A 16,955-nucleotide genomic window follows, 5' to 3' on the forward strand; every position below is an offset into this window, starting at 1 on the left:
CAGAAAGTTCATCTCAAGTGCACATTGTGAAAAACTGCGTGGAGCTAGTAAGATTTTGCACCAAAATAAGCTTAGCTTTTAATTGCGTTTTTCTACATTTTGAAGGACCCTGGTATGTCAGTGGTGTATGCCTAGAATTTGGTCAAATCACAAGACTCACAGCTAAAAGAAACAGCCTGGGAATCATCCCTGTGGGTCCTCTGTAGCACCCTCATATTAACACTGGGGTTGGGGTTCCAGCCCCAGCCCCGCCCAGATGGTCTCCTCAGCAAGACCATGAGGGCCTGCTTTTTACTCACTGCTGGAGGAGTAAGTCTTCTGGCTTTTCTTAGCAGCCAGATGAAGTCACAAGATCTGATTGTGAAGAAAGAATGGTAACAGATATGGGGATAATAGCTAAGACCTGAGATGATGATTGGCAGGTGACAACAGAAGAGAAGTGAAGTGGCGCAGGAGGCCCATCCTGATGAGGCTGATTACCAGGACAGGAAGACTGGCCTGGTAGCTGGGACTTCAGAAGCCACTCCTGGGGCGGGTGATGGGCACAGCAGTGTAGAAGCGCCTTGGGGCACCCACATTCCTTATTGGGGTGCCTGGATTTGACTCCCAGCTCCACTTCTGATTCCAGCTCTCTGCTCCTGTGCACCCTGGAAGGCTCAAGTGGCTGATTCCTGCCACCCACATGGAGGTTCAGATTCCGTTCTCCACTCAGGGCCGTGGCCTGGCCTGGCCCTGATGTTGCAGGCATTAGGGGGGTGAACCAGCAGATGGAAGATCTGTGTGTCTCTTTGATCTTCAAATTAATGAAAATTAAGATTAAATGTCTATAAAGGCCAGTGCCGCGGCTCACTTGGCTAATCCTCTGCCTGCGGTGCCAGCACCCTGGGTTCTAGTCCTGGTCAGGGCACCGGTTCTGTCCCGGTTGCTCCTCTTCCAGTCCAGCTCTCTGCTGTGGCCCAGGAGGGCAGTGGAGGATGGCCCAGGTGCTTGGGCCCTGCACCCGCATGGGAGACCAGGAGGAAGCACCTGGCTCCTGGCTTCGGATCGGCGCAGCACCGGCTGTAGCGGCCATTTGAGGGGTGAACCAACGGAAGGAAGACCTTTCTCTGTCTCTCTCTGTCTAACTCTGCCTGTCAAAAAAAAAAGTCTATAAAAGCCACTCCAAGGGGCTGGCTTTGCGGTACAGTGAATTACAACACAGCCTGCAATGCCAGCATCCCACACCGAAGCACCTGTGAGTCCTGGCTGCTCCGGCTCCCCCCGGCTCCCTGCAGGTGCACTTGGGAAGTAGTGGAAGACAGCCCACGTGGTGGGTGGAGTTCCAGGTTCCTGGCTTTGGCATGAGAGTGAACTAGCAGATGGAAGATCTCCCTCTCCGTCACTCAGATAAAAAAAACTTTAATTAAAAAAAAGCCACTTCCTACAAAGAATTGTGTTTCTGGGAGAGGAACTCTGCAGGTAGGGAAGGAGAATAAATTCCCAACAATCTGTTGGGAAGAGGCTGCTCCGAGGCATACAGACGTCTGCTGTGTCTGGGGCGCAGACTTTGTTAGAAGTGGAGCACATGCCGGAAAGAGTGCTAGCACACATGCTAGGACACGCTGGGAAGGTCTAGCACACATGCTGGCACACGCTGGGCAGGTCTAGCACACATGCTGGCACACGCTAGAAAGTTCTAGAAAAGCAGATGGAGCAGCTGGGGCCGCTGGGGCCGAGGAGCAAGCCTGGTCTGTAGTTGTCCTTTTGCATTTTCACTGAAATTGACCCGATGCAGGGGTGACGCCGTGCAGGGCTGGAGCTAGGGCCCTGCTTTGCTGCTGTTGCGCTGGATGGCATTTGCGTGTTCACGTCCTGGATCACACGCTGCCATGGATGCAGGCAAGGCACGCGGCCATGTCCGAACACAGGCATTTCCGAAATGGATGGGCTTCCCAGGGCCGTGGTTCTGCCCACTGCTGACTTCCTCGGGGAGTGGGCCCTACATCTGCTGTTACTCTGCTCGGGGAGTGGGCCCTGCCTCTGCTGTTACTCTGACTGCTCGGGGAGTGGGCCCTGCCTCTGCCGGTACTCTGACTTCCTCGGGGAGTGGGCCCTACCCCTGCTGTTACTCTGACTGCTCAGGGAGTGGGCCCTGCCTCTGCTGTTACTCTGACTGCTCAGGGAGTGGGCCCTGCCCCTGGTGTTACTCTGACTTGCTCAGTGGGCCCTACCCCTGCCGTTACTCTGACTGCTCGGGGAGTGGGCCCTACCCCTGCTGTTACTCTGACTGCTCAGGGAGTGGGCCCTGCCTCTGCTGTTACTCTGACTGCTCGGGGAGTGAGTCCTTCCTCTGCTGTTACTCTGACTTCCTCGGGGAGTGGGCCCTGCCCCTGCTGTTACTCTGACTTCCTCGGGGAGTGGGCCCTGCCTCTGCCGGTACTCTGACTTCCTCGGGGAGTGGGCCCTACCCCTGCTGTTACTCTGACTGCTCAGGGAGTGGGCCCTGCCCCTGCTGTTACTCTGACTTCCTCGGGGAGTGGGCCCTGCCCCTGCTGTTACTCTGACTGCTCAGGGAGTGGGCCCTGCCTCTGCTGTTACTCTGACTGCTCGGGGAGTGGGCCCTGCCTCTGCTGTTACTCTGACTTCCTCGGGGAGTGGGCCCTGCCTCTGCTGTTACTCTGACTTGCTCAGTGGGCCCTGCCTCTGCTGTTACTCTGACTTCCTCGGGGAGTGGGCCCTGCCTCTGCTGTTACTCTGACTTCCTCGGGGAGTGGGCCCTGCCTCTGCTGTTACTCTGACTGCTCAGGGAGTGGGCCCTGCCTCTGCTGTTACTCTGACTGCTCGGGGAGTGGGCCCTGCCTCTGCTGTTACTCTGACTTCCTCTGGGAGTGGGCCCTGCCTCTGCTGTTACTCTGACTTGTTCAGTGGGCCCTGCCTCTGCTGTTACTCTGGCTTGCTCGGGGAGTGGGCCCTGCCTCTGCTGTTACTCTGACTGCTCGGGGAGTGGGCCCTGCCTCTGCTGTTACTCTGACTTCCTCGAGGAGTGGGCCCTGCCCCTGCTGTTACTCTGACTTGCTCAGTGGGCCCTGCCTCTGCTGTTACTCTGACTTCCTCGGGGAGTGGGCCCTGCCTCTGCTGTTACTCTGACTTCCTCGGGGAGTGGGCCCTACCCCTGCTGTTACTCTGACTGCTCAGGGAGTGGGCCCTGCCTCTGCTGTTACTCTGACTGCTCGGGGAGTGGGCCCTGCCTCTGCTGTTACTCTGACTGCTCGGGGAGTGGGCCCTGCCTCTGCTGTTACTCTGACTGCTCGGGGAGTGGGCCCTGCCTCTGCTGTTACTCTGACTGCTCGGGGAGTGGGCCCTGCCTCTGCCGTTACTCTGACTTCCTCGGGGAGTGGGCCCTGCCTCTGCTGTTACTCTGACTGCTCGGGGAGTGGGCCCTGCCTCTGCCGTTACTCTGACTTCCTCGGGGAGTGGGCCCTGCCTCTGCTGTTACTCTGACTGCTCGGGGAGTGGGCCCTGCCCCTGTTGTTACTCTGACTTCCTCGGGGAGTGGGCCCTGCCTCTGCTGTTACTCTGACTGCTCGGGGAGTGGGCCCTGCCTCTGCTGTTACTCTGACTTCCTCGGGGAGTGGGCCCTGCCCCTGCTGTTACTCTGACTTCCTCGGGGAGTGGGCCCTGCCTCTGCTGTTACTCTGACTGCTCGGGGAGTGGGCCCTACCCCTGGTGTTACTCTGGCTTGCTCAGGGAGTGGGCCCTACCCCTGCTGTTACTCTGACTTGCTCAGTGGGCCCTACCCCTGCTGTTACTCTGACTGCTCAGGGAGTGGGGCCTGCCTCGTGCTGGAACAGGGCTCAGTGTTCGGGGATGCGGGCGGGCGCAGGTTGTCCTCGCTCGGCCTAGTGAGTTCTGTGTCTCCCACGCTCACCTGTGCTGTGCCGGAGCTGCTGGTGGTAACTCAATCTTCTGGGACCTGCCAGTGCTGAGGGGCCGTGACGGGCACGGGCAGGCTGCCTAGAGCTGAGCAGGCCCATCGCTCGTCAGTCCTCAGCTTTGTCCCTGTGTGCCTCGTGCGCCCTCTGGCTGTTTAGTACTTTGTGTGCCACCGCACTGCTGATTTTCAGCGGCCGGCAGAACTGCAGCTGACCGGGCACAGGTGCGGTTCCGCCTCCAGGCCAGCAGCCCAGGCCCAGGTGTGGCTCCTGCCTTGGCGTCTGTCACACCGTCTGCAGAGCTCACGGGTTAGCAGTTCCGCACCTCCACACACATGCGCTCTCACACCTCTCTCCTGGGTTTACAGATGAGGGGCCGAGGGCAGGGCAGGGCAGGCCAGGGCAGTACGTGCTGGCCGGGGCTGAGCCATCGTGGGCACAGTAGGCTCCTCCCGGTGTTAGGACTGCCGTAGTGTCTCTCGCCACCTCCCCCCCGTCCCCCCTCTAATGCTGTGTGCAGTGCTGCCGTTCATGTGCACACTGAATCAGCCTGCAGCTGCCCAGAAGGACGTGTGCTTTGCAGTCTAGGAGTAGCCATTTTGGTGTGTTCCCAAATCCAGTTAGACTGAAGTGCAAAACATCCCTGGTTCCAGCTGTTCGTTTTTTTCTTTCTTCATTTAGAAAAACAGAGAAATGGAGAAACAGAGATTGATCTTACATTTACTGGCTCATTGCACAAACGGCTGCAACAGCCAGGTGTGGGCTGAGCTGGAGCCAGGAGCCAGGAACTCGGTCCTGGTCTCCCACGTAGCGGCAGGGGCCACCCTCCACCTTCTCAGGCACGTTAACAGGAAGCTGGATCAGAAGCGGGCAGCCAGAGTGTGAACCAGCACCCTGACATGGGACGCCAGCGCCGCAAGTGGCGACGTAGCCCCCGCACGACGCCGCCACGTCCCAGCGGTTCTTAATCCTGGCTGCCTGCTGGAGCCACTAGAGGCGCTTTAGACAGAAACCTCGCGCCGGCCCTCTGTCCGCCTTGGGTTGGCCTGCTGCTGCGGCAGGCGAGCTGCTGCCAGAGCGGTCGGACTGGGCGCTCCTCCTCCCGCGGGTGCAGTGACGAGCCCGCTGACGTGGGGTCCCAGCCCACGTCTGTGACTCCCGGCTAGTGCTCTGGCGAGGTCGTGTGCCCGGGACCCGCGATCCATCACATGGACTCTGACACTTCTCCCGTTTTAGGGATGGGCGTGTCCTGGGCGTGCTAGAGGTGTCTCGTTCCATTGGCGACGGGCAGTACAAGCGCTGTGGGGTCACGTCTGTGCCAGATATCAGGCGCTGCCAACTGACGCCCAATGACAGGTAAGCATGCTGCCCTACACAGGAGTGCGTGTGCGTGGTGTGTCTGTGACCTTGAGCCCCTGCTGGGGGGGTGTGTGTGTGGGTGGGTGTGGAGAGGACGGCCATGTCTCGGGCACTGGGGAGCAGAGAGCAATAGAAGAATACAGTGCCCTCTGGTGAGGCCCACAGTGGTGGGGTCGCCCGGGGGATGGGCGGGGCAGTCAGGTTGGTCCTGTATAGGAGTGTGGGGTGCTCGGGGAATATGGGGTGCTCGGGGAATGTGGGGGGGTTGTCCCTGCTGTAGAAGGGAGCTGGGCTTCCCGGCACAGAGGGGACCACACTGAGCAGACAGGTGGCAGGGTGAAAGCCGGGCCAGGCGCGCACCAGGAAGCAGTTCCAGGGGCTTGGAGGACGGGGAGGTGGGACACGGTGGCAGGGCACTGTGGGGACTCCTGGTTCCAAGCTGAAGTTGGAACAAGCTCATGACTTGTGGTTTCCAGGCAGAACTAAGAGAGGTTGAGAGAGGCCGACCCCGCAGTCGGGGTCCTGTGTCCCGCGTGTCTGAGACGGGGACAGTGCAGCCCGGCAGGCTCAGGCCTGGGCCGCGAGGCCAGGGAGACCTGTGGAGATGTTGTCCGCCGTAAGGCGCAGGAGCACCCTGCAGGGCGGCTCAGGAAACCGCACTCGGGCTGACTGATGGAGGGGTGAGGGCAGCGGTGACGCTGCCACCGTGGGGGTCTCCCCAGGCTGCGGGGGAGCAGAGTGCCCTCTCCTTTGTCCCCCACCTGCCTGCAGCGTGCCGCACTCCTGCCTTCCCGAAGGCTGGCGCGCGTTTCCCGCAGGACAGCTGTCTGCCCAGCACCCCGGGTTTGTCCACGTGCCTTCGCAGGGCCACGGGACTCGTTCAGGGTCTGTCAGGGCAGCAGCAGGGGAGGGCTCTGCTGGCATCGGCCCCACAAGACCGTGTGCCGAGTGAGTGCTGGCTGGACGGACGCCCCCAGGACGTGGGCGCTGCGGGAGGGGAGAAAGGGCCAGCTGACCCAGAGCCGTTCCGAGCGGCAGGCTGGGCGCAGGCGGTGGTCTGCTCTGGGTCTCGGGCCCGCACACAGCGCCCCCGCGCCCCCTCAGCCCTGCGCCTCTGGGAGGTGACAGCAGGCAGGTGGTGCCGCCAGGTCAGTGAACGAAACCCACGCCGCGTCTTCAGTCAGTGATTTCTCAAGGGAGTGGGACCTCGCGGCCCCTGATGGTGGAGGAAGGCGGGTGAAGGGAAGCGCGCTCCCGGTTTTCATGTAAAACAGCCTGCCTTCTAAAATCTTAGCCCTGAGTAATTGGAAAATACTTGTCTTACTTCCGTCTGAGAATTGGACAGATGCTTATTCTGCTCCACCTCTAGGCCATCTGGTCTTTGCAGAGCTTCTGCTAATGCCTCCTCTCTCATCCTGGCGCCGCAGGTTCATCTTGCTGGCCTGTGACGGGCTCTTCAAGGTCTTCACTCCGGAAGAAGCCGTGAACTTCATCTTGTCCTGCCTTGAGGTAGGCGGTCTCAACCACACCTTCTGTCAAGTTCTGAGACCCGGGTCCTGGAGGGGGCAGCCGCGGGCTGTTTCAGTGGGACCTGTGCCCAGGGCTGTCTGTCCCTCGGCCACGGTGCCACAGGAGGTGACAGGCCCCTTTCCCGCCTGGCAGGACGAGAAGATACAGAGCCGGGAAGGCAGGCCCGCCGTGGACGTCCGCTACGAAGCTGCCTGCAACAGGCTGGCCAGCAAGGCGGTGCAGCGCGGCTCCGCCGACAACGTCACCGTGATGGTGGTGCGGATAGGGCAGTGACCGCCGCGCGGCCGGGAGCGCGTGTTCCTCTCGTGTTGTGCACATTGTGTTCTGTGTACTCCTGTGGGGCGCCCATGGTTGTAAATAAAGGCTGCTTTCTTTCTTTTTCCTTCCCTAGTCCTCTGAATCCTCTGCCTGTGCTTTGAGGAGCGTGGACCTTCCGAGGTTGGATGTGTCTGCCTCCGAGTCCGCTCTGGCCTTGCATCGTGATGGCGGGGCGCCTTGGGCGGGGCGCGCGCTGCTGCGGGCCTGTGTGCCGTGGACGGAGCCGGCCTGTGCTTCCGCAGCCCTCTGACGAGCCACAGAAAGGAGGCCAGGGTGACGTCGCCCGGGACGAGGCTGCACCTCACCCAGGGTTTTGGGGACCGTGTACCTCCCTTCCGTCTTCACACGCACACTGTTGGAGACGTCACACGACAGGGCCCGGGCCGGCCAGCAGACCCACAACAGCTAACAGCACGCACCTCCGTGTATTCTAAGTCCACGGGAAACGGTGCAGTGTGTGTGCAGGGCTCGGGTGATAGGGTCAGCTGTCGGATCCGGGCCCTGGCTGGGAGGCAGGCGCCTCCTGGGCCGAGTGTCGGCTGCCAGCCAGGAGGCCGCCAAAGTCCCACTTCCTGCTTTGGGGGTGTGCGGCAGCTGGCTTCCTGCCGCAGGGAGGGTGTTCACAGGGGCCCTTCTGGGGATGGTGCCCACAGGAACGCACGGCCGGCCTGCTGGGGAGACGCCTCCGAACGCCTCTGGCATTCCTGCTGTCGCCTTCTCAGTGAAGCAGCCCCTAGGTCCTTCTGCATGACTGCCTGAGGATGATGTAAGATTCTCAAAACTTGCCTTCACGGAATCCGTTTTGTAATGTTCACTGGCCCTTGCCCAACACGGGCGCACACACACATGCCCGCGGTCTTATCACCAGGCCGCCCAGTTGGTGGTGCTGGGGTCCAGGCAGCCAGCACCGCGGTGGAAAACACGCGTGCAGACCTGCCTCCTTCCGGGCCTACTGTGTGAAGCCGTGAGAAAAAGGAACAAAGGAAGACTGGTGCGGCCCCGCCAGGGCTGCTAGAAGCCACGCGCCCACCTCTGCGTGGGGGCGGGGCCGTCCTCCATGTGGCATCCACCAAGAAAAGTGACTCAGCCCCTTGGAATCGAGATGGGACAGTTTATTCAGTACTCAGTGCCTGTAGCAAGCCAGGGTCAGGCCTGCACACAAGGCTGTGACTCAAGTCCGCGAGCGCCAGGGAGGCCCTCCCTGCCACCTCCAGGGGGTCGAGGAGTGTCCCCCAAGACCTCCCTGCCCACAGGGGACCTGGGCCAAGGGCTTGAGCGCGCCTGCCCTGAGTGCTGATTTTGTGCAGTCCCGTGACACGGTCTAAGCTTCCTAAGTCAGTTCCGTGAATACGTTCCTCCTGCAGCAGCACACGGTGAACACCTCGCTAAGTTGCCCTAAACACTTAGTTGAGAAAAAGGAGAGATGGGTGTATGTGGCTTCTACCAGAGTAAAAGATAACTTCTCTAACTATCTGCCCGCTGGATACAAAGTGAAATCCAGAGGAGGGAGTGGCCACAGCACCCCTTATCGACGTGCACGGGGAGGCAGGACTTGGGCCAGGACTGGGGCTAGCCCGCGGCTTCCAGGCAGGGTGGGTACAAGTTCCGAGAATCTGCCAGGCCTGCCCAGGGGGTGCAGAGTGGTCAGTTTATTGATGCCCTTGGCTGGGAGACGCTTGGTTCTGGATGGAACCAAGGGTGGGGGCCTCTCCCCAGCCTGGTCCGCAGGAGGCCCTGCCTCCCCAGGTCCCGGCCGTCCATTTGGTGTGGGCCGGGGGCGTCAACTTGCTTAGCAGGCCTTGTCACTGCCTACCCAGGAAGATCTGGGAGGGTCCGGGCTGACAGCCCTGCCCGCCCCCACGTCCCTTCACTGACCGAGCTCAGAGCCACGCGGCCGCCCAGGTGGGGAGGAAGCATCCGAGCGTGCTGGGCCCAGCCAGGCTGCCCTGCCCGTGCAGTGGGAGCTGGTCAGCAGGCCGCCGACCCCTCCACAGGGACAGCTCGGATCTTCCCAGTGCACGGGCCCACAGCGAGGCGGACTCTGAGGGATGGCTCTGGGGAGCTGAGGGCCTTGTCTGAGGAGGGGCTCCCACCTGGGAAAGGCCTGTGCCAGGTGAGCGTGGTGAGTTAGTCTTGCATGCGCTGGAGGTGGGAGCCAGGTCCAGTCACGGTGTCTGCCCCGGCCACGTCCAGGGTTCCTCTGGTCCCTGAGGCTGTGTGCCAAGGGTTCACGGTGAAGGTCTCCGGTTCCCCAGGAGCCCAGGCAGGCCAGGCTGTTGCCTGGGGAGGTGCGGCGGCTTAGCCCTGCACAGGCTCACCTGCAGGATGCGACCCTGAAGGACACTGGACCGCAGGGGGAGCGGAGGCTCTCTGGGAGCTGTCCCCAGGCCGGGGGAGCCAGGGCTGCAGCTGGGGACACAGCAGGTGCCCTGAGCACAGCGCTCCCCTCCTCCAGGGTGAACGACTCGGCCCTGGGGCTGCGGGCTCGCGGTCTCCCCTGCAGGCCCACCCGTAGCCGCTTAGCTGTCGCGGCCGGTGTAGCGTCTTCCAGGTGGTTTGCTCCTGCACGTGGCCTCTGACGCCACCTAGCCGTCGCTCAGACCCCCGCTCCGTTTGCCAGGCAGGAGGAAGGGGCCCGCGGCGCCATTCACACGCCCAGGAGGACGGCACTGAAGTGGGAGCCGCTGCGCACCGTGAGCGGGGAGCCGCTGGCGTTGTCCAGGAACACAGAGGTGTGCTGTCCTGTCTGCAGGCAAGGGCGGCGTCAGGCCCGGCCCCTGCAGGTGCACCCGGGGCCAGTCAGCCGCGGTCCCTCAGCAGGCCAGCGCCCAGAGGAGGTGGCCTGTCCCGGGCTGCAGTCCTCTAGTTCCCATGTGTGGGCCGTGAGGGTCTAGGACAGTGGCAGGGTGGCCTTTGCCCCCTCGGCCTGGCCCCAGCCATGACACAGCCGTGCTCCCTGCACCGGCAGCGTCACATCCCCCGGCAACTCAGACCGACCTGGCGAGATCCACACAGGGCACGAGCTTTGGCTGCCTTTGCCGGGCCAGCTCCGCAGCAGATGGCCTGGCCTCCTGAGCTCGGGCCGGCGGGGACGGTCACCAGTGCTCGCCAGAGCGCTCAGCTCACCCCGGAGCTGTGCACCCAGCTCACTTGGCTGTCTCGTTCTCAGTCCAGTCCGTCTTTATGTCAGTTTCCCTGTCACTTGTCCAAATCCCCAGAGTGCCCAGGAGAGGTGGGCATGGAGGGTTCAGGGTGGAAAACACCGGCTCTGGCCTGCTGCCGGCTCCGTGGGCCCAGGTGTCATGATGTCCACTCGGAGCTGAGCTCCACGTCCTCCCCCAGGGGTGGCCCTGAGCACCTGTCCGGTATGTGGTGTTTGGGGAGTGGCTGTTAACGGGGCCAGGCGTCCTCAGGGCAGATGGGAACCTGCAGCCCAGCTCTGCCAGGGCCAGCGCCGGTGCCCGTGGGTGCCCTGAGTCTGAGGGTGCTGTGCCCACTGATCCTGTCCCCATGTGGTCACCCCGTGGCCATGCCCAGACCTGTGCCACACACCTGCAGATACAGGATGCCGTTTACGGAGATGGTGAAGAGCTCGCTGCTGCTGTCCAAGCCCGTGACGGCCTCCAGGGCGCTGTTCCGGGACAGACAGAGGGTCAGCTCGCCCCGCCCCCAACCCACCACCCTCCCCCACAGCAGCCAACGCCATGCCCTGGGCCTGGCCGGAGTCTGGGGGTGGAGAGGCTCAGGCCAGACAAGCCAAGTCCTGCCTCTGACGGGAAGCGGGACCTGGCACGGGGGGTTGGGGCCGAGGCAGCAGGTGTGGCTCACAGCCAGCTGAGGCCACTAAGCCCACGTTCTCAAAAACAGGCTGGACAGTTTCAGAGCCTCCCCGAGCCACCCCGCCCCCGCCCTGGGCTCCCAGCCTCGGTCGGGGAGCTAACAGTTCCGCCAGACCAAAGACCGCATGGGGCGGTGAGGACCCCAGCAGTGAGTCACAGACGTGATGGTGGGTTGAGGGGTCAGAGTGACCTAGGGAGGGGGCAGGAGGAGGACTGGGCCCAGGCTGCAGCCGGCACCGGGGCGGAGGGGCCTTCCCGGAGGAGGAGCGCGGGTGGGCGGGGCGGGGTGCACGCACGTGTTGCTCTGGCACCGGGACTCGATGCAGATGAGCAGGCGCAGGTGGTCGCGGGGCCGCGGCGTCCCCCGCCTCAGCGGCTCGGCGAGCGCTGCGGGGCAGGTGGGGTTGCGGTCACATTTTTGGGCTGCGGGGACGAGGGCGGGCCGTCCCTCCTCTGCCCAGGACTCACCCACGTGCAGCGTGGCGGCGAGCGCGTAGAAGCCGGTCACGGGTGCCGTATACTGGCCGCTGGTCAGGTTCAGGCCCAGGCCGCGCCGAAAGGAACCGTCGGCGTTGGGCTGCGGGGCGCACAGACGTCACCCCGGGGCCGCCCCTCGCCCGGCCCGCGCCCGGGGCCCGGCCTCACCAGGTAGTAGGCGCCGAGCTCCTGCAGCGCGCGCCGCTCCACCGCCACATCCCGGCGCAGGCGGCAGTGGAAGGCGGCCTCCACGCGCGGCGTCCGCGGGCCCAGGGCCAGGGGCGCGGCCAGCAGCGCCAGCACGCCCCCCGCCTCGCCGTCGCCGTCGTCTTCGTCGTCGTCTTCAGGGCCGCCAGGGCCCGGTGCTGGGCTCGCGGCTGCTGGCCCTCCAGGGCTGCGTGGGCAAGGCTGCAGAACCGCGCCTGGCACGGGAGGAGTGGTGGCCGTGGGCCGGGACACCTGCCTGCTGGGTCCGTGGGAGCCGCCCCCTCAGCCTGCAGGACCTGGGGGACCTTGTTTCCCAGTTCTGCTCCTGTTTCCCTTAGCCTTGGCTACCAGGAAGCTCGGGGCACCCAGTCCCCCTCACCAGCCGACCCAGAGTTTTGGAAAGAAGCCAGGCCTCAATGTCAGCTACACTGGAAGTAACAGCGGCTTTCCAGCCCTGGCAGGTGGTGCATTTAAAAGAACAGTCCGCGCGACAGAAGGCGGAGAGCGCTCTCAGCGCTGAGTCCCGGCTCAGCTGGCCACAGAGCAGAGACCCCACAGCTGGGCCCGGGGCTGCTGTGGGCGCCAGGCTGGGCTCCCACGGGGCTCCCTGACTCCCAGGGCCCAGAGCCAGGGCAGGGCCCAGAGCCGGCTGCGGGGCTGGGCCTGGGCTCCGGGACGCCCTCCCTGGCCCTGCTCACTGCGGGCTGTGCACGCCCTACCTTTTAGCAGCAGCTGCAGCTCCCTCAGCAGTGCCTCCCACGGGATGATGGGGCCTGGGAGCCCCCGGGGGCCGGGAGGCCCGGGGGGCCCTGGCAGGCCAAGCTGCAGGGAGAGTTCAGTGGTGAGGACGTCAGAGGAGGCGTCCCCTCTACACGCTCCTGACACAGAGAGGCAGGCCAGCGCTCCCAGGTAGCCCTGGGTCAAGGTGTGGGGCGGGGCCTGTAGCCCACCCCTGCTCTGGGTTTCCCGGAGGCAGGGAGACGGGCTCTGCCCCTAGGCCCACTTGGCCCAGCCTCCAAGGAGCCCGCACTGGCGGGGTCAGAGCCCAGGAAGCCCCCTACAGGGAGGAGTGAGAGGCAGGGCTGGGTGGCTCAGAGGTGGTGACCAAGGTCCTGGTCATGGCCCAGCTAGCGCCCCTGCCTCATGCGCCCCAAGCTGGCCTTCTGCCACCAGACTGAGGCAGGGTGAGGCTGGCCCCGTGCTGACACCCAGTGTGGGCCGCACAGCCCTGGTCAAGTCCTCGCCCTCGGGGACTCACGGCAAGAGTTGGCCATCAGGACCAAGTGCCAGGTCCCTGCCCCAGCCTGCCAGTGGGAAAGCAGCAGCTGCCCACCTGGGCCCCGCCGTGTCATGCAGCCCACCTGGGGCCCCCTGGCAGTCCTCAGGGCCGCCTGGCAGTCCGGAGCAGTGCCGGTGGGGGAGCCAGGCCCACCCTGGGCCCTGCAGGCGGCAGCGTGTGCTCTGGCTCAGGGTCTCTGCCCACCTTGAGCTTCCTGGCCTTGCCCCTGCTCCTCCTCTTGCTGTTGACACCCTTGTCACTCTGCCTGACGAACAGCATCCAGGCGTCCCGGGGGTCCATGCCGCGCGCCTGCTCGCCGGGGGGCTCCTGGAACATGGGCAGCCGGGAGGTCAGTTGGCCTCTCCCAGCGTCCGCTGAGCAGGTGCGGCACTGCAGGGGTGACTGGTGCAGGACTGGCCTTCAGCACCCGGCCTTGTCCCCAGGGGTGCCCTCGAAGGCAGCACGTCCCCGCCCCCACCCCGGCCTATGGAGGACGGCTCCTGGGGAACAGGTGGCCCCTGCCTTGGGGCCACCGAGGGTCATGGTCCAAGGTTTGGCTCACTGGGCAGTGGGAGCCTCAGGAAGCCGGCCGAGGGCCTCGCTGAGGTCTCGGGCCAGTGGCTGATGGAGTCATGGCCCTGTGCTTCCCACTTGGCGTAGACCCAGGGCCACCCCTGGGAGCTTGCTGACCCATGCGCCGGCCAGCGAGGGCTCCGGTGTCGTAGCTGGGCCAAGTACCAGGGTGCTGTCCCGTCAGCACCTCCCTGTGTCTTGCACGGCCAGCCGGGCCAGCGGCTGGTGGCTCTGCACGGGCACCAGACTGGGGATGCCACGTCACAGCTCTCAGCGCCGCTGGTGGGAACCGTGGCGTGAGGCTTCCCCGCACAGCTCAGGATGGGCCTGCCGAGCTGACCCTCTCAGCTGGACTCCTGGCTGGGGTGGACTCTGACCCCAGTGGTTTGCAGGAGGAAGGAAAGGGGGATCCGTGTGGGCCAGGGGCCCCCAGAGACGGGCTTCAGGGGTGTGGGTGGGTGCTGGGCAGCTGCCTTGGCCAGCCAAGTTCTCCACCGGGAGGTGGCACCTTCAGAGAGGAGCAGAGGGGCGGGTGTTGTGCAGCCGGCGAAGCCACGGCTTGCCATGCACCTCTGTAGGTGCCCAGCTCCAGTCCCGCCTGCTCCGCTTCCGATGCAGCTCCCTGCTAATGTGCCTGGACGACAGCAGGTGACGGCCCAGGTGCTTGTCCCCTGCTACCCCCGTGGGAGACCGGATGCAGTTCCTGGCTCCCGGCTTAGGCCTGGCCCAGCCCTGGCCCTGCAGCTATCTGGGGAGTGAACTGGTAGATGGAAGATTCTCTCTCTCTCTCTGTCTCTCCCTCACTCTTTGTCACTCTGCCTTTCAAGTAAATAAATGCATCTTTAAAATAAAGAAGGAAGGAAGGAGCTTGGATGGACAGGCATTTGGCATGGGACCCTGACCTCTCGCCTCAGAGCGTCTGGTCTGAGTGCCAGCTTTCTGTCCACAGATGACGGCCCAGGCGGCTGGGTCCTGCCCCCCTGTGGGAGACCGGATGCGGTTCCTGGCTCCAGCCCTGGCTGCTACAGACATTTGAGGAGTGAACCAGCAGATGGAAGATCTCTTGTGTCTCTCTGCCTTTCAAATAAATAAATACACAGATAGCAATTTTTAAAAAGAAAAGAGGCTTGGAGTCTGAGGCAGCCTGTGGTGCCAACTTGGCCCCTAAAGAAGGCCCAAGGCCAAGGCCAAGGCTGGAAGCACTAGCGTCCCCTCTGCCTCCTGCTGGCCATGTCTCCTGCCTGAGTGGTTTGGACGGGGGTGGGCAATGCCTCCCCCATGGGGAGCAGCTGAGGCGGGGGGGGCAGGATGCCGGGTTTGGGGAGCCCTGCCGCCTCCACATCTCCAGCCCTCCCCAGTGTGTGGACTTCTGGCTGCTGGCATGTGTGTGTGCGTGTCTGTATTTAAAGATGTATTAATTATTTGAAAGGCAGAGTTAGAGAAAAGGAGAGACAGAGATCTATCTGTTGGTTCACTCCCCAAACAGCTGCAACAGGCGGGTGCGGGTGAGGCTGAAGCCAGGAGCCGGGAACCCCCTGGGGGTCTCCCAGGTGGCAGAGCCACCCTCCGCTGCCGTACCAGGAAGGCCGGGAGGGAGCTGGAGCGGAGGTGGGGCGGCCGCATCAGGCCCCGGCTCCCCTGCCTACTGCTCTCAGCCTTCCTGGCTTTGCCCTGCCCCCAGGCACCTTCAGAACTGTGACCCCGGCCCGTGCAGCCCTCTCCCCACCCCGAAAGGCTGCATCCCCCGGAGGGCTCTTCTGGGGTGCGGTCCTGCTCCCCACCCTCGAGCCTGGAAAGCAAGGAGCCGGGGAGGGCCGCCCCCACCCGCGGCCGGCCACAGGTACCTGGACGACAGCCCCGCCCCTGGGCCCCCGGGACGGTGGGCAGGACTTCGTGTCCGGGGGGGGAGCTGCACCCCAAGCCAGGCTCAGGTGTGCGCTCACGCTTTTAGGCACGGGCGCTCCCAACTCGGTGCGCACCAAGGGACCCGGAGCAGGGTTTCCCACTGGCCTGGTGGGACCTCGCCAGATCCGCCCCCAAGCCAAGGTCCAGGCTGCGGACGGCGGCGACCCCTGCGCGGGGCTGCGTCTACACCGCCCGCGCCAGCCGCTCCCATGGGACGCAGCGCCGCGCCTCAGCCAGACGCAGGGTCTCGGGGCGGGCGCGGGCGCTTACCGGCGCGCGGGCGGGCGGCTCCGCACGGCCGTCCGCGGGGCCCGTGGGCAGCTCGTTTGCGGGCGGCGGCTCCTCGAGGGCGCGACCCCCTGCGGGTGCGCGGGGCTCCGGGGACCCGAGGCCCGCGGCGGCGGCCAGCAGCCCCGCGCAGACGAGCAACAAGCAGGCCCCGGCGGGGCGGCGGGCGGGAGCCATGCGGGCGGCTTCTCGGAGCGCGGCTTCCCGGGATCCGCGGGTCCGCGCGTCCGCGCCTTATAACGCGCTTGAGTCCCGCGCCGCGCCCCCTCCCGGCTCCGGCGCGCGCTGCGAGGCGGGGCGGGGCTGCGGGCGGGCGGGCGGTGCGTGGCTGTCCGCCCCGGGCGGCCTGAGCGCCCCCTGCTGTCCGGTGCGCCTTGCCTGCGGGCCCGGCTCCGGGATGCTCCCCGCACGCTCGCCCCCTCCGCACCGCGGGGCGGGGAAGCCCTCAAGACCCCCCACCGCACCCCTTTAGGGCCCCCACCTCTCAGAGGCCCCGCAGTTGAGTCGCAGCCCTGTTCCCTAGCCGTGGGCAGCTTCACTGGGCCCCGGGCCCAGCGGCTGCTCGCACACCTGATGTTCTTGGCCAGGTGCACCCAAGGCCGTGCAGGTGCACGATGAAGCTGGGAGTGGGCCCCAGGACTGACCCCTGGTGTTCTCTTAAATAACACAGGAGAGGCAATGGACACGTTTTCAGTTGCTATGGAAGTGGAGTTTCCCTCTGGCCTGGCTGGGCTGTCCGTCAAGCCAGCGGCGGGCGTCGGGAGGTCCTGGCACCTGCTCCAGTGCCCACTCGTTCCGGGACACCCTGAGGACACAGGGTGTTCTCCAGCCGGGGGCTCCTGTCCCTGGGACACACAGCTGGGGGGGGGGGCTCTCCAGGCCCCAGGCAGGCCCCCGCCCCAGGGCACGGCCGCATGCTGTTGCAGCTGGCGTGAGACGGGAGCTCTGCGGTGGCCCTGGCGCTGCCCCTGGAGTGGGTCCCACGGGTGCAGGATGCCCTGCAAGGGGGCCCAGCCGTGGCCGTGACTCAGGATGGGTGGACGTGGGCCACCTGGGAAGGTGGGGCCCGGGCTGTCACCCTTGGCCACGCTGGGGTGGGCAGGGATGGGGACCCCCGTTTGAGGACGTGGTCCCAAGTCGTTCATGTGACATCACCCCCCTCAGTGAGGCAGCGCTGAGCAGGCGCCGTTGCCAAGTGAAATCCCGTTATTTTCCCAAACAGTGAGCCATCGCAGTGATGTCATAGGGCCTGTCGGAAGGCCCAAATCA

At 64.6% G+C, this 16,955-nt stretch overlaps 2 protein-coding genes across 4 annotated transcripts in view; one reads left to right on the forward strand and one right to left on the reverse strand.

Moving 5' to 3' along the window:
- The window catches only part of ILKAP (ILK associated serine/threonine phosphatase), a 35,202-nt gene extending 28,020 nt beyond the window's left edge, over positions 1 to 7,182 (forward strand). For all 3 annotated transcript variants that reach the window (XM_051838240.2, XM_070069965.1, XM_051838241.2), the window contains 3 exons: positions 5,148 to 5,267; positions 6,698 to 6,779; positions 6,933 to 7,182. In XM_051838240.2, the coding sequence (XP_051694200.1) occupies positions 5,148 to 5,267; positions 6,698 to 6,779; positions 6,933 to 7,073 (343 nt within the window). In that variant the 3' untranslated portion in view covers positions 7,074 to 7,182. The remainder of the gene's footprint in view (positions 1 to 5,147; positions 5,268 to 6,697; positions 6,780 to 6,932) is intronic.
- Positions 7,183 to 8,215: 1,033 nt separating this feature from the next.
- On the reverse strand, positions 8,216 to 15,947 carry ERFE (erythroferrone). The gene is made up of 8 exons (XM_051838242.2): positions 15,669 to 15,947; positions 13,125 to 13,247; positions 12,361 to 12,463; positions 11,603 to 11,856; positions 11,426 to 11,534; positions 11,254 to 11,344; positions 10,671 to 10,749; positions 8,216 to 9,864 (listed from the first exon to the last, which is right to left on the reverse strand). Exons 1-8 carry the CDS (start codon positions 15,861 to 15,863, stop codon positions 9,766 to 9,768), a joined length of 1,053 nt encoding a protein of 350 aa, XP_051694202.2. The 5' UTR covers positions 15,864 to 15,947; the 3' UTR covers positions 8,216 to 9,765.
- Positions 15,948 to 16,955: the final 1,008 nt, after the last annotated feature.

The sequence above is a fragment of the Oryctolagus cuniculus genome, chromosome 3 (genome assembly GCF_964237555.1).
Source record: "Oryctolagus cuniculus chromosome 3, mOryCun1.1, whole genome shotgun sequence".
In the NCBI taxonomy this organism is placed as follows: domain Eukaryota; kingdom Metazoa; phylum Chordata; class Mammalia; order Lagomorpha; family Leporidae; genus Oryctolagus; species Oryctolagus cuniculus.